Source organism: Dioscorea cayenensis, chromosome 5, assembly GCF_009730915.1.
Source record: "Dioscorea cayenensis subsp. rotundata cultivar TDr96_F1 chromosome 5, TDr96_F1_v2_PseudoChromosome.rev07_lg8_w22 25.fasta, whole genome shotgun sequence".
NCBI lineage: Eukaryota > Viridiplantae > Streptophyta > Magnoliopsida > Dioscoreales > Dioscoreaceae > Dioscorea > Dioscorea cayenensis.
Genome location: NC_052475.1, coordinates 23,821,738 through 23,838,624, shown reverse-complemented (window position 1 = coordinate 23,838,624; position 16,887 = coordinate 23,821,738). Strand labels below are relative to the sequence as shown.

Sequence of the window (16,887 nt, the reverse complement as noted above, 5' to 3'; positions counted from 1 at the left end):
AGTATAATATATCTCTATTAATGGTCCTTTAAAAAATAAAAAAAAAAATCTTCCCATAAAATAAGGAACCGGACACCCAAAAATGGCAGGTGAAATTTTTTTCAAAAACAGCCCACGTGTTTTCAGCCGCACATTTGTACCGAGATCCATCTAGGACCTGATCTCGAGAAACACTGACGTCCCAGATAACAAGCAGGCGGACGGTTCAGCGTTAAAACCCAGCAATCTGAACGCAACTCTCCGCCGCAAGATTATCTTGAGATCTGCACCATCATCAATCTCGAGATGAAAGATCCCATCTCGATGATCTCGATGCCCCTATATAAACCCTCCACCCCCTTCTGAACAATGGCCATTCTCACAGAGAGAGAGAGAGAGAGAGAGAGAGAGAGCAATGGCGCCGATAGCTGTGGGTGATGCGCTCCCTGAAGGGACTCTGGCTTGGTTCGATGAGAAGGATGAGCTCCAGCAAGTCTCCATCCATTCCCTAGCTGCTGGCAAGAAGGTTGTGCTCTTTGGTGTTCCTGGAGCTTTCACCCCAACCTGCAGGTATTATTGGTTGTGAGTTTTTTTATTTTTTATTTTTTATTTTTGTGGGGATCTGGGAGTGATTTGTTGATATGTTTGATGATTTTGGTTTGGGAATGAAGTATGAAGCATGTGCCTGGATTTATAGAGAGCGGTGAGGAGCTGAAATCAAAGGGCGTTGACGAGATCCTTTGCATCAGCGGTAAAGATTTTTGATTTTGATTTTGATTTTTGGTTTTCAAACTGAATTTGAGTTGAATTTGAGTTTTATTGAGCTTCTGATTTTGGAAATTCTTTATATACTTTATAACAACACACTCAGCACTCTAAAACCAAGATCCTTGCTTGTATATCCTTATTTATGCAAAAGAAATTAGGGTTGTATATATATATATATTAATAAAATCCTGGGGATTTTAGTGGAGGTATATCTGCAATTATGAGTTTTGAGTGGAATATGGGAAAAGGTCTTGAATTTAATATCAGTGGCACACTCACAGTCAAAGATATTCACATACAGGCTGTTTTTAGACATGTAGTATTGTTGGAATTAAGTCAGTAATTTTTATGAGATTACTATGTCTGTTTGGTGTTTTGCTTGTTTTCCATGGATTTGTTAGTGATAAAATTGATAGAATTGGGAAAACTAATATGAAATCAAGGATGAACTAGATGAATGTGCCCAATGGTAAAATTACTACAGACTTGGGAAAAAAAAATTCTAGATAAAACTAATGAAATATGAAACTAACAATGATTTAGATGAGAAATTTATAAATGGAAACCAACTAGAATTACAAAAAGATCCTAGGAACAAATAAGATATTAAACAAACTCAAACGGAACAAGAACATGATACAGTGGGTCATTGATGTAAAAAGAGCATGATACAGGTTAGAACAATGTAAGAAAAAAATTGATCATATCTGTGTTTTAAAACATAAATCAATCTTGATGGTGTGTTTCGACATCAGTCCATCATGTGTACTCATCATTGTTTGTACATGAAATTTTTTCTTAGCTGTACCTGTGAATTATATTTTCTAAAGTTTTTATGCACACGGTGGTATGCGACACGGAAGTTCCATCTCTTGTAACCTCATCTTCATTTTTTATGATAGTATACTTGCACCGTACATGATGATCAACTTCAATTCACAATCATTCTCCAAAAACTTAAATTCACAATGTAACATACAAGGATCCTTTATGCATGTTGAAGTTTGTACATTTGTAACTTAACCTCTAAGTATTTTGCAGTCAATGATCCCTTTGTGATGAAGGCCTGGGCAAAGACTTATCCTGAGAACAATCATGTGAAATTCCTCGCTGATGGTTCTGCAAACTACACCCATGCGCTTGGTCTTGAACTCGACCTTAGTGACAAAGGGCTTGGCACCCGTTCCCGGAGGTTTGCCCTACTTGCAGATGACCTTAAGGTCAAGGTCGTAAACATTGAGGAAGGTGGTGCATTCACCATATCAGGAGCTGATGAGATCCTCAAAGCACTCTAAGAAGTTTCCACCCATCATTTTACCTTAATCCTACTTTTATGATGGTCTTCTATGCAAAGTCAATTCCCTTATCTTGCTGTTTGTATGAACTATCAAGAGGGTGTGAACCATGCTTGCTTGGTATTTGATTATGTAGTGTTGCTGTGTGGTTTGAATAAGATTTTATTTTATGCTATAAATGTCTTTTTTACTTGCTGTGGAAACACTGGACTTGTAGTAATGCAATTTTCATTCCAGTCAAAGCTGAGGGCGTTTTTAAATAGCTACTGTTTGGAACTCCAAACAGGATTAAATGTTCATACTCAATCAAATAACAAAATTTGACATAGGAACTCTTTTATTAATTATAATAATAATAATAAAGCTCTTACAAGAGCTTTTCTAAAAGTGATTTTTGAGAATGGTACAGCACACCAAACAAGCTCTTGAATTAACCAAACCATAGTTTTATTTTGAGAATCATAGAGGAACAATGTTGGATAATATTCATCACAAACTATAAATTACCTTTAATTATCATTCTAGGGGTAGACATCCACTGTCTCCCAAGGGCCACAAGCTCCCCTGAAAGCTGCTTTCTTATCTCCACCAACACCACTGAGAGCTGCCCCTTGTGTCCTACAACCTTTGCATCTATCTCCACTTCCTCCTGATCATTCCAATCATGAAATACTCTTTTAGAACTAAAAGAATTAAGTTAAACATACCAAATAAAATGAGAAGCAGGAAATAATTACATTGACTTTAGCTGGAGAGAAATAGGAGATTTCAAAGTCAACTGAGACTTTGATATGGCCCTCTGCGGTCATGATGGCAGTAGCCCCAACATCGTCGATCACAGTTGCTATTGAACCTGCATGCCAGTACCCATCCTCACCCTATAAAACATTTATCGAGATTTAATTATATGTAACAGTTCTAAAGAACAATTGCGAGTTCAAATACTGCATATGATAACACGGGTTGTAATTATCAAAGAAACAATCCAAAAAACACTTACTCAAAGAACAAAGGGAGAGAATTGGTTTGAATATCACACATGCACTAGTCTAAGCCATATTTCTTTTCAATATCAAATGTGAATTGAAATATGTGGATTAAAATGGAAGACATCAACAATTACACACTGTGCAAACATAAAACTAGAACAATATTAACTACTTATATAATTTCCACAACAAATATATCTGAAGTTATAAACAATCTCTACAATTAGATGGAATACACACACACACACACACACATATATAGTGTGTTTCACTTGCATTACTTTTTCTCACCAATTTCAATACTGATAACAGTAATTGTTAGAGCAAACAACAATTATAACAAATAGCAATGATCAAAAGAAATGTTCACACAGATATAATTTCGCTTTATTGCTTCTCTGGCGTCTACATCAAATTTCTTTCCTTATCTAAATCATCACTGATACATATAAACCAGTATGAGAACATATCTGTAATTCAATGAAAGATAGAACCTTTACAAATAGATTATCATAGTAACAACTACACAATTTTTATTAATAATCCAGAAAAAAAAACACACACACATCTTTACTAATCCATTACAATAAGAACACCGATTGCACAATCTATATCTATAATCCAAAAAACATTCATATTTGATAATACATTACTATTAAGTCTATAATAACAGCAATTACACAATTTATAGCTACAAAAGCACTCAAAAACACTCATCTTTACTAATCCATTACAATAAGAACACCAATTGCAAAATCTATATCTACAAAAACACTAAAAACACTCATCTTGGTTAATAGATTACTATTATTACACAATTGATATCTATAATTCAAAGAAACATTTCAAGAGAGAGAGAGAGAGACTGACAGTGAGAAATTTAGGGACGCAAAGAGAGCATAGAGCACGGCCACCACCCACGTGCAGGACTTTGAGACCCCACATGGCGATCGCATCGAAATTGCCGGCCTTTGAGCCGGCGAACTCCGCCGCCGTCGTCGACGCACCATCCACCCTCGCCATCAGGCTTTCCAGCCATTCCCTTGCAGCCATTGCTCTCTCTTCTCCTCCTCCTCCTCCTCCCCTCCCCATCCCTTCCTCCCTTTCCACTCCCAAAATTCCCAATTTTAATTGCCTCCGATCCCCAACAAGAAAAATTTGCTTTTTTTTTTTCTTCTTTTTAAGAATTAAAAATTGCTTCCTTTAAATCTTTTCTACTCGCTCCGTGAATTTTGAAAAAAAACGTGGCCAAGGAATCCTTGCGGTCTTTATTTATTTATTTTTAATTAATTTTTTATTATTTACATTTTTAAATCCATTAAATTTAATTTATTTTCACACATGGTATATATATAAAATTAAATTAGAAAAAAAAGAAATTCCATGCATAAATCAGTGAGTAACTGAGACTAAACTAAACATTTCAAAAAAATAATCTAATTTTTATTCAATAAAATTTACAAAGTGATAGTGCATATGAAAAGTTTGCAGGTCCAAGAGTACAATTTCACAAATTCGGAAGGTTATAACTGAAAAAAAAACCCCGGCGGACTCCAAACTGAAACTATAAACCAAATTAAAAACAAGAGTCGTGTGAGACTTCACGTCCGTTTGCCCTATTTTACTATTCTTCGACTTCGGAGAGCGAGAGAGAGAGAGAGAGATGAGGCCCCGTGAGAGAGAGCAGCCGGAGTCGCCGCCGCGTTCCCCGTCGCTGGAATCCGTCCAGCCTCGCACCGGAGGTGGCCTGAGCAGCATGGTGGTGCGCCCGTCCGAGAATGGTAGCGACGGAAGCGATGCCGATTCCGGCGATCCCATACTCGGAAACAACCGTAAGGCCTCGCCGCTCGCCTCACGCCGACATGAATCAACCCAAGAACCCCGCCGTCGTGGTGGGTCGCCCGCCACGAGGTACCGGGACTTCGCCTACGATCATGCGTCGCCGCGACTCGCCGCCGGATTTTCGCCGGAGGCAATCTCCGACCACGGGATTCCGGCGGCGGGATTTGCCTCTGGGCCCGCGACGCCGTGGTTCTCCTTCGGGTTTCAACCCCCGACCTCAGAGATTCCATGAGGATTCAGGTTTGCATCTGTTCTATTCTTTGCGTGTAAGAGATCTTTTTCGTGATTCTTTATTATTCACTTCAATTTTTTATCTCTGAGAATTAGGGTTCTTGCATTGTGTGATATTACAATTTGTATGGTTATTATATGTAAGATTTGTTTTTTTTTTCTTTTTCTGATACTCATAATATTATGCCTTTGGATATGCTTATTGGGTTTAATGCTTACTATAGTGGTTTGAACATGTTTTCCAAAGTGGTAGATGTTATTCTGTAATTCATAAACTTATATGATCAAGATTACAATTAGTTATTACTCGGTAATCTCATATCTGAGTTGTCTATTTATGTTCTAGTTTAATTTGCATTTTGGTACTTGCCATGCGCAGTTTGGGTTGGAATTACAGATCTAGAAAGAGCTAATTCAAGCTTAATCCGCATACAAATCACCATATTTTGATGCATGTGATGTCATACATTGAATGGAGCTTTCTTTCATTATTATTGAATAATAAGAGAGTCAGTACTAAGCTCAAGCTTGGTGAACTCTTTGGGTGAGCTTAATGAGAGTTCTGGATGGTTCGAGATTAGTTGAAAGTCATTTTTATTGCTTTGCCACTGTGGATTTTTACTGCATTTATCAATAAGAAATGGTTTCATGCTGTTTATATTGTTTCTATATTGCAACCGACTAACCGTTATGCATGATTTATTGATTAACCTATGCACTTTATACTTTCTAAATAAAGGATACTCATCCTCAGTTGAACCGTCTTAATTTAGGTTCATGCTCACCCGTTTGTAACTTCAAGTAATTCTTTCTTCTCAAGCTCCTTTGTTCGAGCAGCAATTTTTGTCACAATTGATATTGATTTAGTGTTCTTCGCTTGGAAATTGGATCGTATCTGTTATTACTTGCTAAATAATCAGAAATGGTTCACTCTTAATAAAAGAATTTTTGAGTTTTTATTAACCATCTTGGACATGAAATACTTGTTTGTGCATCTATTTGTATCAAGATCTGTTCTACCATGTTATTTTGCTTACAACATTGTATAAGTACTCTATCATTTGATGATTTTTAATAACCTTGGCGTAGGCTCATAAGTTTATTTATTTATTTTCATGCTAGACTCCATGTTTGAGCATAATTTTTACTCATATCGATTTATGTGCATAACCAAGTCATAATGAAAATTTTGAAACACATTGGATTTGCGGCTTATTCCAGATTAATGCTTACAAGGACAATTCCGTCTCCATGTTTGGAGTAACTAACCATAGTCGTATGATTTCTACATGTTCACTATGATGGTCAATCAGTTTAAATCCAGGGTATGCCAAATTAAGATTGAATTTTGCTGTTGTATTGTTACAGCTTTGAAGTTTCCTGGCTTAGGTGCAAGAGAATTTGGTAAAGAAGAAGTTAGATGCAAGAGATTTTGGTAGAAGTGTTTATAATGGTTTGCAATTTTGACAATTGCGGTGGGCAATGTCTTCAGGTCTTGATGCTATGGCTTGAAATGGACTGGCATGCCATGTGATTAGTAGAGATATACCTTTTGAGATTATTCTGTTTGGTTGCAGAACTGTGTATATTGCCAACCTTCGATTGAAACTTTTGCCAGAATTGTATGGCATGGATTTGAATGAGGGATTAGAGATTCATGATGGGGTTTGGTTGGGTTCAGATGATGTTATTATGTCTCTTGCAGCATGGCTATGAATCGATTATGAATGAAAGCGGAGGTTTTATTTTGGTACCCCCATTTAACTTGAGTGTTATGCTTTTAAATTGACCGTCATTGTCAGAGTTTGGTGCATTGTGGCATGTGATTTCTTGAAGGGAATTGAAGACAGCTGTTTGCAAGTTGCCTTCTTGCTACATTGATCATTGGATGAGATATGTTTATCTTTTTCCCGTTTCAACTTGTGAGAAATGATGGATTGTTTACATATTCTGCCGGTTAACCTTTTTGAATAAAAGGATTCAATATTATCTCCCTTTGATATGAATGAAGTAGCCGCCGACAACGAATAAGCCAAAGCTTGTGGCCATGTGTCATCTGGATAGAGGAACTTATTAGTGAAGCCGCACGTTCACCAATTAAAATGAATGGTTTTTGCCGAAGGATTCATTTGTTATGGTATGATTGTAGGATCGTTGCTGGATTTGGCATGGAGCATATTGAAGATGTTTGAATTGTTAAATGAGTGACTGTACTGAAGAAGTTTCTAAATTATGGACAGCCTCAGATTGACCTTGTAAAAGTATAAGGAAGCATGATCGTTTGAACAGTGGAACAGCGGGGGCATCAACTTAATGACATCCCTTGATTCACACTTGAAACTCATTATTTATGCCTTTTTCAGTGGTGGCTCTTTGTCTTAGTACTTAATAACTATGTGCTAGAACATCAAAGTCCTTGAAGTCATATGATTGCCTGGTCATTGGTGTCTGCATGATTTGCTTTGGAGACTTTGATGAATTTGTTTCATCTAGTGTACCATGGCTGAAGCCTATTGGACTTATAGTAAGGCATGTAGTTCAGAAGAATCTGATAAATTTGACTGAAGAAGAATCTGTTGACTGCTCTTGTGACTAATAGGTTTTAAACTGCAAAGTTTGGTTGACTAAATGGATTTAACTCTTGTATTCATGTATGATAGTGGTTTTTTTGTATAAATTAAGTTTTGGGTAAGACACGACATGGATTTGTCAAGTTGTTTGTGCAACTTATGAGATCTTTCACAGCTCTTGCAGGCTGGAGAGACCATAATGCAGGTAGTGATATTCCAATGATTTTTACTGTTTGGCATAAGACATGCTTGGAATTTGATTCCCTCATGGATCTCTTTTAAGTTATTTCTTCTTATGTTTTTAACATTTTTCATGATTTTGCGGCTTGCTTTCAGGGTATGGTATGCGTGCAGGTTCCATTTCACCTCCATGCCGGTGGAGGGCAGATTATCATGATCCAGATTTTGGTCATCCTGTTAGGCCTCACATTGGTCGAGGCTTTAGGGGTGGGAGGGGTGGAAGATTCCGTGATACTTCGCCTTCCTATGGGAGTGGAAGGGGTGGCAGGTCTATTGGTAGAGGATACAATGGATCTAGACGCGAGCAATCACCTTTTGATGGGGAATATGTTCACCGAAATGACCCGAATTTGTCTCCCAGAGAAGGAGACTGGATTTGCAGAAATCAATCGTAAGTTGTCATGCACCTGAACATATTCATGCACTCAAATTTGGTGTTTCAAGTTAAGATGTGTTAACGTCTCTCCCTCTTCCATCTTTGTTCCACTTACACTTGATAATGGATCCTATATCAAAACCTTATGCTTATTGTTTTTAATTGTCATTCATGTTCATTGTTTATGGCACTCCTTTTTACTTTCTTCTATTTTTTTTTAGTAATATAACACATGCCATTTTTTTCAGCTGTGGAAACTTGAATTTTGCTCGGCGAACACACTGCAACAAGTGTCATGAGTACCGTTATGGATCCAGTCGGAGTCCTCGGAGGAGTTACCACAGCCCCCCACCACGCCAGTTATCCCCAAGAATTTTCTGGACTGCAGCATCCTGAGCCTGGCTTCCGCAGGGACACAAATGGCTACAGATCTCCATCTCGTGGTTGGGGCATGGGGGAACCAATCAATTTTGAGTCTGGATCACCTTCAAGGCGTGGAGGTGGATCTCGATTTCCAGATAATCTAGAAAGGGACAGACTGGACTATGATAACAATGGGTACCGTGAAAGGCGCAAACTTGACTGGCCAATTCATGATCAATGGGAGCATCGGGATCCTGAGCGGGATGGTTTCATGTCTGAGAGAAGGGGATTTGGTGGACGATCTCGATCACCACCCCCTACCAGGTGGATTAACAACACAAGGGAGAGGAGCCAATCTCCTGTGGGGAAGAGACCTGTTCGAGCACCGTTCATGGGCCGTGGCAGAGGTGATCGTCACTACGACAATTCATTCATCAGTCATGGGAGGAGTGATGATTTGGATATCAGTCGTCGTCGTGGTGGTGGTCATGGTGGCCGTGGTTATGTGAGGGGCAATGATGCTTTCATCAGCCAAGGCCGAAGTACTGCATGGAAGGACCGGTGATAGCTGTTTATGAAGAATGAGTTCCTGTTTTTTTTAGTAGCTGTATCATTTCTCATAAAGGTCATCACTATACCTTGATCGTGTGCTCACCAAGGGAGGGAAGGATTTTGACGTTTTTTAGAATTCTTATTCAGACGTTGTTCTGTTTGATATCTCACGTTGATCTAAGTCGGTATATTTGTTAATGCCAGTGTTTCTCCAACGGTGAAATTTTATCTTGTCTTTTGCTGTCGTTTAAATGGCGGCAGGTTGGAGATTGTTTGGCGGCCAATGATTTATTGCATTGCTAGTCTTCTGGAGCCTCTCATATTAGTTAAGCTAATTAATTAGAAAATAGGCCTCTTTTTTTTTAAGCTTAAATTCATATAATTCATTATATCAACTCTTATCCATATCTTTGGAGCATTAAAATGTAAATTTTAATTAATAGGGATCAGGTTTTCTGTATTTTAATTTAGTTTTGAAGGTTCTTAAACCTTCCTAGATCCAATGGCAACCATTTCAACCGTATTCTGTTTATATACTCATGAACGGCCATGATCACAATCATCTTACACGTGTCAACAGATTCCCCTACCGTGGTTTTTCGCGGGAAAAACCCACCATAAAAACCGGAACATAACCTTTCTTGCAAACCACCCCTCAGTAAATCTAAAATTCTCTGATACCCCCAGGTTTCAAAGTTCTCACAATTTTCAAGGGGCAAAGCGCGAAAAACTCCTGAATAAAGAACACAAGGCGAAACGCACAAGGACAAGGCTCGTGGGCGATCGGACGGTCACCAACCCAATATCTCGATGCCTATGAATTCCAGCCGTTAGATTTGAACGCATTGCCATCCGCTGATCACCATCTCGCTTTAATCTGTCCGTCCAATATTAGAACTTTTGATTTCAAAAGTCGAGAGGGAGAGAGAAAACAAAGAGAGAGAGAGAGAGACCCCCAAAGGCAAAGGCCAAAGCCTCTGGCTCTCTTCCCCTTCGCTCCCAATCCATCTCCTTTATCGCTTCTGCCTAAATCTTGTAATTCGTTCTCGTTTCTTACTTGATTCCTCTTATTCGGTGAATTCTCGTGGTTGGATTAGCTTCTGGCGTTGTGGATCGAGCTCCCGCCTCCGGTTGTCACGGATTGGGGACTTGTGATTTGATGTCGAGCATGGAGCCTGGCGTGCAACCAGTGGCGGCGGAGATGCCGCCTAAGAAGCTTGTGCGTCAGCTCGATTTCACCGCCGCGTTTGGCGCCTCTACGGCGGCGGCTCAGGCACAGCCTCAGGAGAAGCCATCGGCGCAGCCGTTGTCTCAGTCTTCGGTTCCGGCCTCGAGGCCTCCGGTCCCAATGCCTGTGTGAGCTCCTTGGCGTTGATCCTTGTAAAGTTCATGTTTTTGACTATTATGTTTGTCGCTGATTTTTCAAATCTAAGACTTCAGCTTTTATTGATTTACTATTTCGATTGGTTTGAGTTTTCCAGTCTGATTGTTTTCTCTGAATGGGAAAGCGATAGGCAGAAGAATTGAGTTTATTTTTTGCTTTTTTTCTCCCGAGGCACGAGATTTGTGATAATCAGGGATAGTTCTATCCCAAGTTTCAATTTTCAAAGGTGTAACAAGGGGTTTATTTGATTTGCAATTTTCTCAGATATTCTGAATAACTGATGAATTTCTTAACCTTTGCATGCTACATGATTTATATAAAAGAACTGGATATTAGTTTTGGTGAATGAGATGCCTTTTAAATCTTTGATTTGATGACCTCCTGGGGATATATTATATAATTTTCTCCTGTCTTTCTTACCCCTTTTTTGTTTTTTTGGGTGTGTGTGCGCCCGCGTGTTAAAAATCAAGTTCCTGTCTCGATACAAGCTCAAACAATGAGTACTTTTTAGTGCATTTGTTGCTTTGATATTCTATAGATATAATTTTAAGAATTTTGAAGTGGTGATCGCAGTTCTAACCTACGTGAACTTTGTTTGAGTTCAAGTTTTAAATGATATTTAGTCGACTATCAAGATTCACCATATGTTTTCTGGGAACTTTTTTAAATGAAGATCATCTGTAATGCTATTCAGGAAGCTTTTGTTGACATCAAATGAATCTTAACATTCACAAATTATTGTTTGATTACTGATCATCATTATCATCCATCTTCTTCTCTAGTAAACCAGAGTCCCCTCGATCACGAGCACGTCCTATATACGAAGTGAAGGATAGTACTCCAAAAAAGCAGAAGCAATGCAATTGCAGGCACTCAAAATGCTTGAAGCTGTAGGTTACTTGTCTAATTTTTTGTTGATATACTGTAGAACTATTATTGTGTACTTTGTTTTTATAAATTGGTAAAATGCATGTGATCCTTATGACCTGTTCATAATTCATCTTCTGTTCTCCCTGAGTATCTTTTGGAAACCTTGCACATACTGAGTCTAGAGTTTGTGCCCTTTGATTTTGATCTGTTAGAGAGTATGGTGTCCTCTTGACCGCATAGTTATTCATCTAGGCTCACAATTCTGCATCCCCTCTCCAATAACCTGGCCCTTGACCTTGAACGATTGGTTTGATTAGTTTCTTAGTAGCATTAAATCCAAATTGCGCAGCATATCATGGTGCATAGCATGTAGAAAAACTATAAATTAGAGCTTTTGGTGATTGGTCACAAATTGAAGGCGATGGCATAAAGTCATTCCAGACAAGATGACAGTTGAAGTCATTCCAGACAATATATAATTCATGCAGAAGCCAGGTTGGCTTGATTAGGTAATAACTGTGTCATTGGCAAGTTTCTTTTAAGACTTTTTTGAAGGAAAGTTGCTATCAACATCACTGACAATTACTTAGGACTATTTAGAATCAATTACTTTATTTGTTCACATATAGTTATGGCATCCTTTGAATAGCAGTGAACTGGAGCTGATATTCAATTGAAAGTAGCTGGAACATTTTCAAATCATAATGATGCTAAATAGGCATGTGTTAGTGGAAGATAGTTTTCATGGAGAATAACATGAATTGGACTGTTATCATATGTAAAAGTTAAATCTATATGACTATTTTGAACACTTCCAAAATAGTTATAGTTCATTATTTAAGGCTTCTAATGGCCACTATAATTAGTCAATCATTTTTAAGAGAATCCAACTAAGTGCAAATTTTTGAAATTCTGTTCAACACGTGTCCGTTGAGTCTGCACGCTGTTGCTATGAACTTACACCACGTAACCCCCCAGATGGACTGTCCTACTGGCCAATTGGGTTTCTTGTTCTTTTCATAGTCCTATTTTTAAGAGGAAACTTCCTTTTCAGTTCCTTAGTTTTTTGTCATTTCCTTCTGTTTAGCCCTCTTGTCCTAGTTGTTTGCTTTCATGTTGTTTGGAAATATTATAAAATTATGATAGATTCATATTCCATAGTGGCAATCCATTTTAAAGCTGAAAGGTCTGTCTTGGTTATATTCATCAGTTGCCCTTTAGTAGCTATAGCACAATTGGCATCTTCACAAATGCCAAGATGCATGTTGGAGTTAACATTCTGATATGCATGTTATAATTTGTTGTCATCTGTCTTCTGATTGCTTTTACTGCTAGGGTCGATCACTTGCCCAACGCTATATTTTTGTAATGACATTGGCCTGCCACAAGATTGTTGAATATGAAGGTTAATTTCTTTTATGGGGCATTATTAGGTACTGTGAATGTTTTGCATCTGGGGTTTACTGCGATGGATGCAACTGTGTTAACTGTTGCAACAATGTTGAGAACGAGGCTGCTAGACAAGAGGCTGTTGAAGTTACTTTGGAGAGGAACCCTAATGCCTTTCGCCCGAAGATTGGTAATAGCCCACATGCAATAAGGGACATCAGAGTAAGTAGTCTTGATCTTAAAATATTAATGTTACTTGTTCTTTTGTTGACAAAATTCATTGCTGGACAATTATATGAGTACACTATCTGCAGTGGTTTGACTGTTCTGCAGCACTTTTTCATTTTATATTACACATTTCCTATACTAACTTGTCCATGAATCAGTAACTTAACTTCTTTAGCGATCTAACCTGAAACCATGCATTTGAAACAAAATGAAAATAACAGATTTGGACTAATATTTTCCATTAATTGTTGGAGTCTGTGCATTCTAAATAAAACGAAAATAACATGGATTGATTAATATTTTCATTTAATCTTTGGAGGCTAAGCTGATTTGTGTGGACCTTGTGCACTTTTAACCTAGCAAATAATAAATAAATAAATAAATAAGTGCAAGGTTGTTCTACCTTTCACTTTTCATCACAGCAAAGAAATGAGGTAACATCCAGGTGGTTTATTTTGCATATACTGGTTCACAACTCCAGATAATATATTAGGTCTTCTTATTGCATGATAATTTAGTCTGTTCTTCCAAAAAATATAAATCACCTCTCTGCAATCTGCCGTTTCAAACAAAAACTTCGCCATCTGAGAGCTTTAGCAGAAATATACAGAAATCTCATTAAATTGACCCTCAAATGGAAATTGGGCTTATTATTATGACATTTATCAAATTCTGAGAAGCATTTATAAGCACTTTTATGGATTTATAAAAATTCTTAGTTTCACTGATACAGAACTATTCTGTATGCTAGGAGGAGGCTGGTGACCTTCCTTTGCTTGGGAAGCACAACAAGGGTTGCCACTGCAAGAAGTCTAATTGCCTTAAAAAGTATTGTGAGTGCTTCCAGGCCAATATTCTTTGCTCTGAAAATTGTAAGTGTATAGACTGCAAAAACTTCGATGGAAGTGAAGAAAGAAGAGCTCTTTTTCATGGTGACCATGGAGGCAACCTGACCTACATGCAGCAGGCAGCCAATGCTGCTGCTAATGGAGCCATTGGGTCATCTGGCTATGTCTCCTCTCCAGTTTCTAAGAAGAGGAAAAGTCAGGATCTCTCTTTTAGTGCAGCAGTGAAGGATCAACCCATTAACAGGCTTGTGCAATTCCAGCCGGTACTTGCTGCACACTTCTGCTCTCATATTTATGAAATCTCAGGCACTAGAGAATTATCTTGTAGGAAAATATACTTTACACAATTTACCCTGTTTTAAATTTTGGAATATTTTAAAATACTATCTGCTATGAATCCAATTACTTTTTGCTGTTTGAATCACAGTGCCAATGTCTTCGCTAATAAAGAATGATTATTTTCAGCCTAATCCTCTGAAGACATTAGGATCTGCTTCCTTTGGAACTACTCCAGTTGCACGTGCAGTTAATTCTGCTACACCTGGACCTTCAAAAGTTGTTTACAGGTCTACATTAATAATTAGTTCCTCCAAATATATTTTTCTTTGGATCTAGTTTCTGATGGTGCCATTGTTATTTCCAAAGGCCACAGTGTTGGCTCTAACTATTATTCTTTATTCTGAAGGCCTCTTCTAGCTGATATTATCCAACCAGATGATGTGAAGGAACTCTGCAAACTTTTGGTGGTAGTTTCAGGAGAAGCTGCCAAAAGATTTGCCGGTATATGACTGCTAATGCAGTTTCATTTCCAACCAGAGCTTGACTTGTTTGATGGCCAATCTAAATTCAAGATTATTTTCCAGTAATGAGACCTTACAATTTGCTAATATTCTGTGTATACAGATACAAAAGTCCATGATGAAAATCCAAGGCAGAAGGAAGATCAAGCAGAAATTGCGCTTGCTTCATCAAACCAACACAGAGATCATAACCAGAAAGAGCCTGATAATCGAAGAACATCAGCTGATAACTGCTCGCATGTAAGCAATGCTGATAAAATGAGCTGTGAGGAATCTGGGTTTGACGGTGCTTCTGATGTGCCGAAAGATGGACGACCGATGTCGCCTGGAACACTAGCGTTAATGTGTGATGAGCAGGATGAAATGTTCATGACTTCCCAATGCACCAATACGTCCACAAGATTATCATATGACAACAATTTGACAGAAGTTTATGCAGAGCAAGAGAGATGCGTGCTGACAGAATTTCGGGACTGTCTATGGAAACTCGTTACCTGTGGAAAAATGAAAGGTAAACTACAATTTGGCTTAATGACATCTGTGCATTACTTATCACAAAATCATTTCTCTTGCACTCATTCTTATGCCTCTCTGAGCCATAGCTGAAACCTATACTATGTAGTATACTGCTTATATGAACCCTTGATCTCAATCATCATGCCTTTGTAAATGCTTGTGATTATATTAACTAAAAATTTACAATCAAGTAGGGTTGTATGGTAGCTGAAATCGATGCAATTCACATATTAGTTATACAAAGCCTTGATCTCAATCATCATGCCTTTGTAGAAGTTTTTTATTATATATAGTTGTTATGCACAAGATGATATTAAAAATTGAATTTACAGTAACAAGTTTTGGCCCCAGGCATGTATTCTACTTTGTTTACTCAGTTCTCCTTGTCATTACTGAAAGCAACCAAAGTAGTGTTTTATGACATGAGAATGACAAAACCAAGATCTGTGGATGTGGCAGCAACTGTGTCTCTGTTTATTTTCAGAAGATTTTCGCAGCTTTGAGCTCTTCACTACAAAACTCAGATTATATCAGCTTATCATAATTTAGTCCTTTTATATACTGGTGAAATTGATCTTTGCCAACTTGTTTCAATGCAGAGGAAAAGTATGCGATGAAGGCCTCCAAGCCAGAAACTTCACCTCATCCTCAGGCTTCAGCCAATAATACCATTACTAGAGGTTCCATTTCAAGTACTGAAGAGGTAGGACCAGGGTCTTCAAATGCATTTCCTACATTCAGTAATTTTCTGCCTCCAAAAGCAGGACGCCCAACGACCAAGGAAAATGGGAACATTAAACCCAAGTTAGAGAATTCTGAATTGTAGAAAATGAAATAAATAAAAAGAAAAAAGAAAAAGGGAAGTATATATGAGAAAGCACATTGATGTGCTTTTGTATAACATCCAACAGCCATTGTGTGCTGTTGGAAGCTTATTGTCATTTGTGATTGCTGAGTCTCCATCTTTAATTAAAGATTTGATTAGTTTTACACCATTATTCAAACTAGTTATTCATGATAAAAGTTAGATGATTTCATTGCTTGTGATGTATTAGTTGATTTTATAAATTCTCCAATTAAATTGATATGTTATGTATAATTAATTTATACTACTATTTTGGTAAATATTTTGTTTTAAAAAAGGGAGACATTGCTGTGTTTTCTCCTTTCGGTATTTCCACGTGGATGTCTCTGCTGATCATCTTCGCTTATGAGTTATGAACTTATGACAAGTAGGTAACTTGGCGGCCACCAAATTCGCCAAATCACTTTAATTTTTTTTTTTATTAATAATTAAATGCTCAACTAGCCAAATATGTAGTTAATTCTTTTTTTAAGTAAAATTACCGAATTTTGATCAAATATCATTTTTTATTACTAAATTTTGATTTGTTTCTCAAATACTTATTAAAGTTACTAATCAGTTCAGCGGTAGATCACATGATGGACTAGCATCTTTTATAATTGTAAGCCATAGATCACTTTTTGGCAGTGCGATGACTAAATTTTTCTCGGCCTCCACGTCAGTTAATAAAAATACTAATCTATTAGGTGACATGCCTCTAAAATGATTAGTAATTTTAATGAGCATTTTGAAACAAATCAAAATTCAATTATCAAAATAATATTTGACCAACATTGAGTGAT

At 37.6% G+C, this 16,887-nt stretch overlaps 4 protein-coding genes across 4 annotated transcripts; 3 read left to right on the top strand and 1 right to left on the bottom strand.

Annotated features, from left to right (window-relative positions):
* Positions 1–342: 342 nt before the first annotated feature.
* LOC120261654 (peroxiredoxin-2-like) lies at positions 343–2,232 on the top strand. Its single transcript, XM_039269628.1, has 3 exons — positions 343–549; positions 651–730; positions 1,789–2,232. Exons 1-3 carry the CDS (start codon positions 395–397, stop codon positions 2,040–2,042), a joined length of 489 nt encoding a protein of 162 aa, XP_039125562.1. The 5' UTR covers positions 343–394; the 3' UTR covers positions 2,043–2,232.
* Positions 2,233–2,361: 129 nt separating this feature from the next.
* Positions 2,362–4,250, bottom strand: LOC120261653 (acyl-coenzyme A thioesterase 13-like). Its single transcript, XM_039269627.1, has 3 exons — positions 3,902–4,250; positions 2,780–2,920; positions 2,362–2,691 (listed from the first exon to the last, which is right to left on the bottom strand). The coding sequence occupies exons 1-3, from the start codon at positions 4,121–4,123 to the stop codon at positions 2,539–2,541; spliced, it is 516 nt and encodes a 171-aa protein (XP_039125561.1). The 5' UTR covers positions 4,124–4,250; the 3' UTR covers positions 2,362–2,538.
* Positions 4,251–5,128: 878 nt separating this feature from the next.
* Positions 5,129–9,472, top strand: LOC120260988 (transcription initiation factor TFIID subunit 15). The gene is given in 4 exon segments (XM_039268621.1): positions 5,129–7,879; positions 8,011–8,305; positions 8,539–8,662; positions 8,664–9,472. Coding segments are annotated over 4 exon segments (1,020 nt in total). The 5' UTR covers positions 5,129–7,833; the 3' UTR covers positions 9,219–9,472.
* A 674-nt stretch (positions 9,473–10,146) lies between these two features.
* On the top strand, positions 10,147–16,235 carry LOC120260438 (protein tesmin/TSO1-like CXC 5). Its single transcript, XM_039267915.1, has 8 exons — positions 10,147–10,561; positions 11,372–11,479; positions 12,893–13,070; positions 13,828–14,187; positions 14,390–14,490; positions 14,610–14,704; positions 14,828–15,235; positions 15,840–16,235. The coding sequence occupies exons 1-8, from the start codon at positions 10,365–10,367 to the stop codon at positions 16,064–16,066; spliced, it is 1,674 nt and encodes a 557-aa protein (XP_039123849.1). The 5' UTR covers positions 10,147–10,364; the 3' UTR covers positions 16,067–16,235.
* The last annotated feature ends 652 nt before the right edge of the window (positions 16,236–16,887 follow it).

Excerpts from the sequence above, each read along its gene's own strand:
- LOC120260438 (XM_039267915.1), top strand. The coding sequence starts at position 10,365 with ATGTCGAGCATGGAGCCTGGCGTGCAACCAGTGGCGGCGGAGATGCCG. Across the intron at positions 13,071-13,827 it reads ATGCAATAAGGGACATCAGA|GAGGAGGCTGGTGACCTTCC; the intron begins GTAAGTAGTCTT and ends TCTGTATGCTAG. Across the intron at positions 14,188-14,389 it reads GGCTTGTGCAATTCCAGCCG|CCTAATCCTCTGAAGACATT; the intron begins GTACTTGCTGCA and ends GATTATTTTCAG.
- LOC120261654 (XM_039269628.1), top strand. The coding sequence starts at position 395 with ATGGCGCCGATAGCTGTGGGTGATGCGCTCCCTGAAGGGACTCTGGCT. Across the intron at positions 550-650 it reads GCTTTCACCCCAACCTGCAG|TATGAAGCATGTGCCTGGAT; the intron begins GTATTATTGGTT and ends TTGGGAATGAAG. Across the intron at positions 731-1,788 it reads CGAGATCCTTTGCATCAGCG|TCAATGATCCCTTTGTGATG; the intron begins GTAAAGATTTTT and ends AGTATTTTGCAG.
- LOC120261653 (XM_039269627.1), bottom strand. The coding sequence starts at position 4,123 with ATGGGGAGGGGAGGAGGAGGAGGAGGAGAAGAGAGAGCAATGGCTGCA. Across the intron at positions 2,921-3,901 it reads GCGTCCCTAAATTTCTCACT|GGTGAGGATGGGTACTGGCA; the intron begins GTCAGTCTCTCT and ends AATGTTTTATAG. Across the intron at positions 2,692-2,779 it reads TCTCTCCAGCTAAAGTCAAT|GAGGAAGTGGAGATAGATGC; the intron begins GTAATTATTTCC and ends TGGAATGATCAG.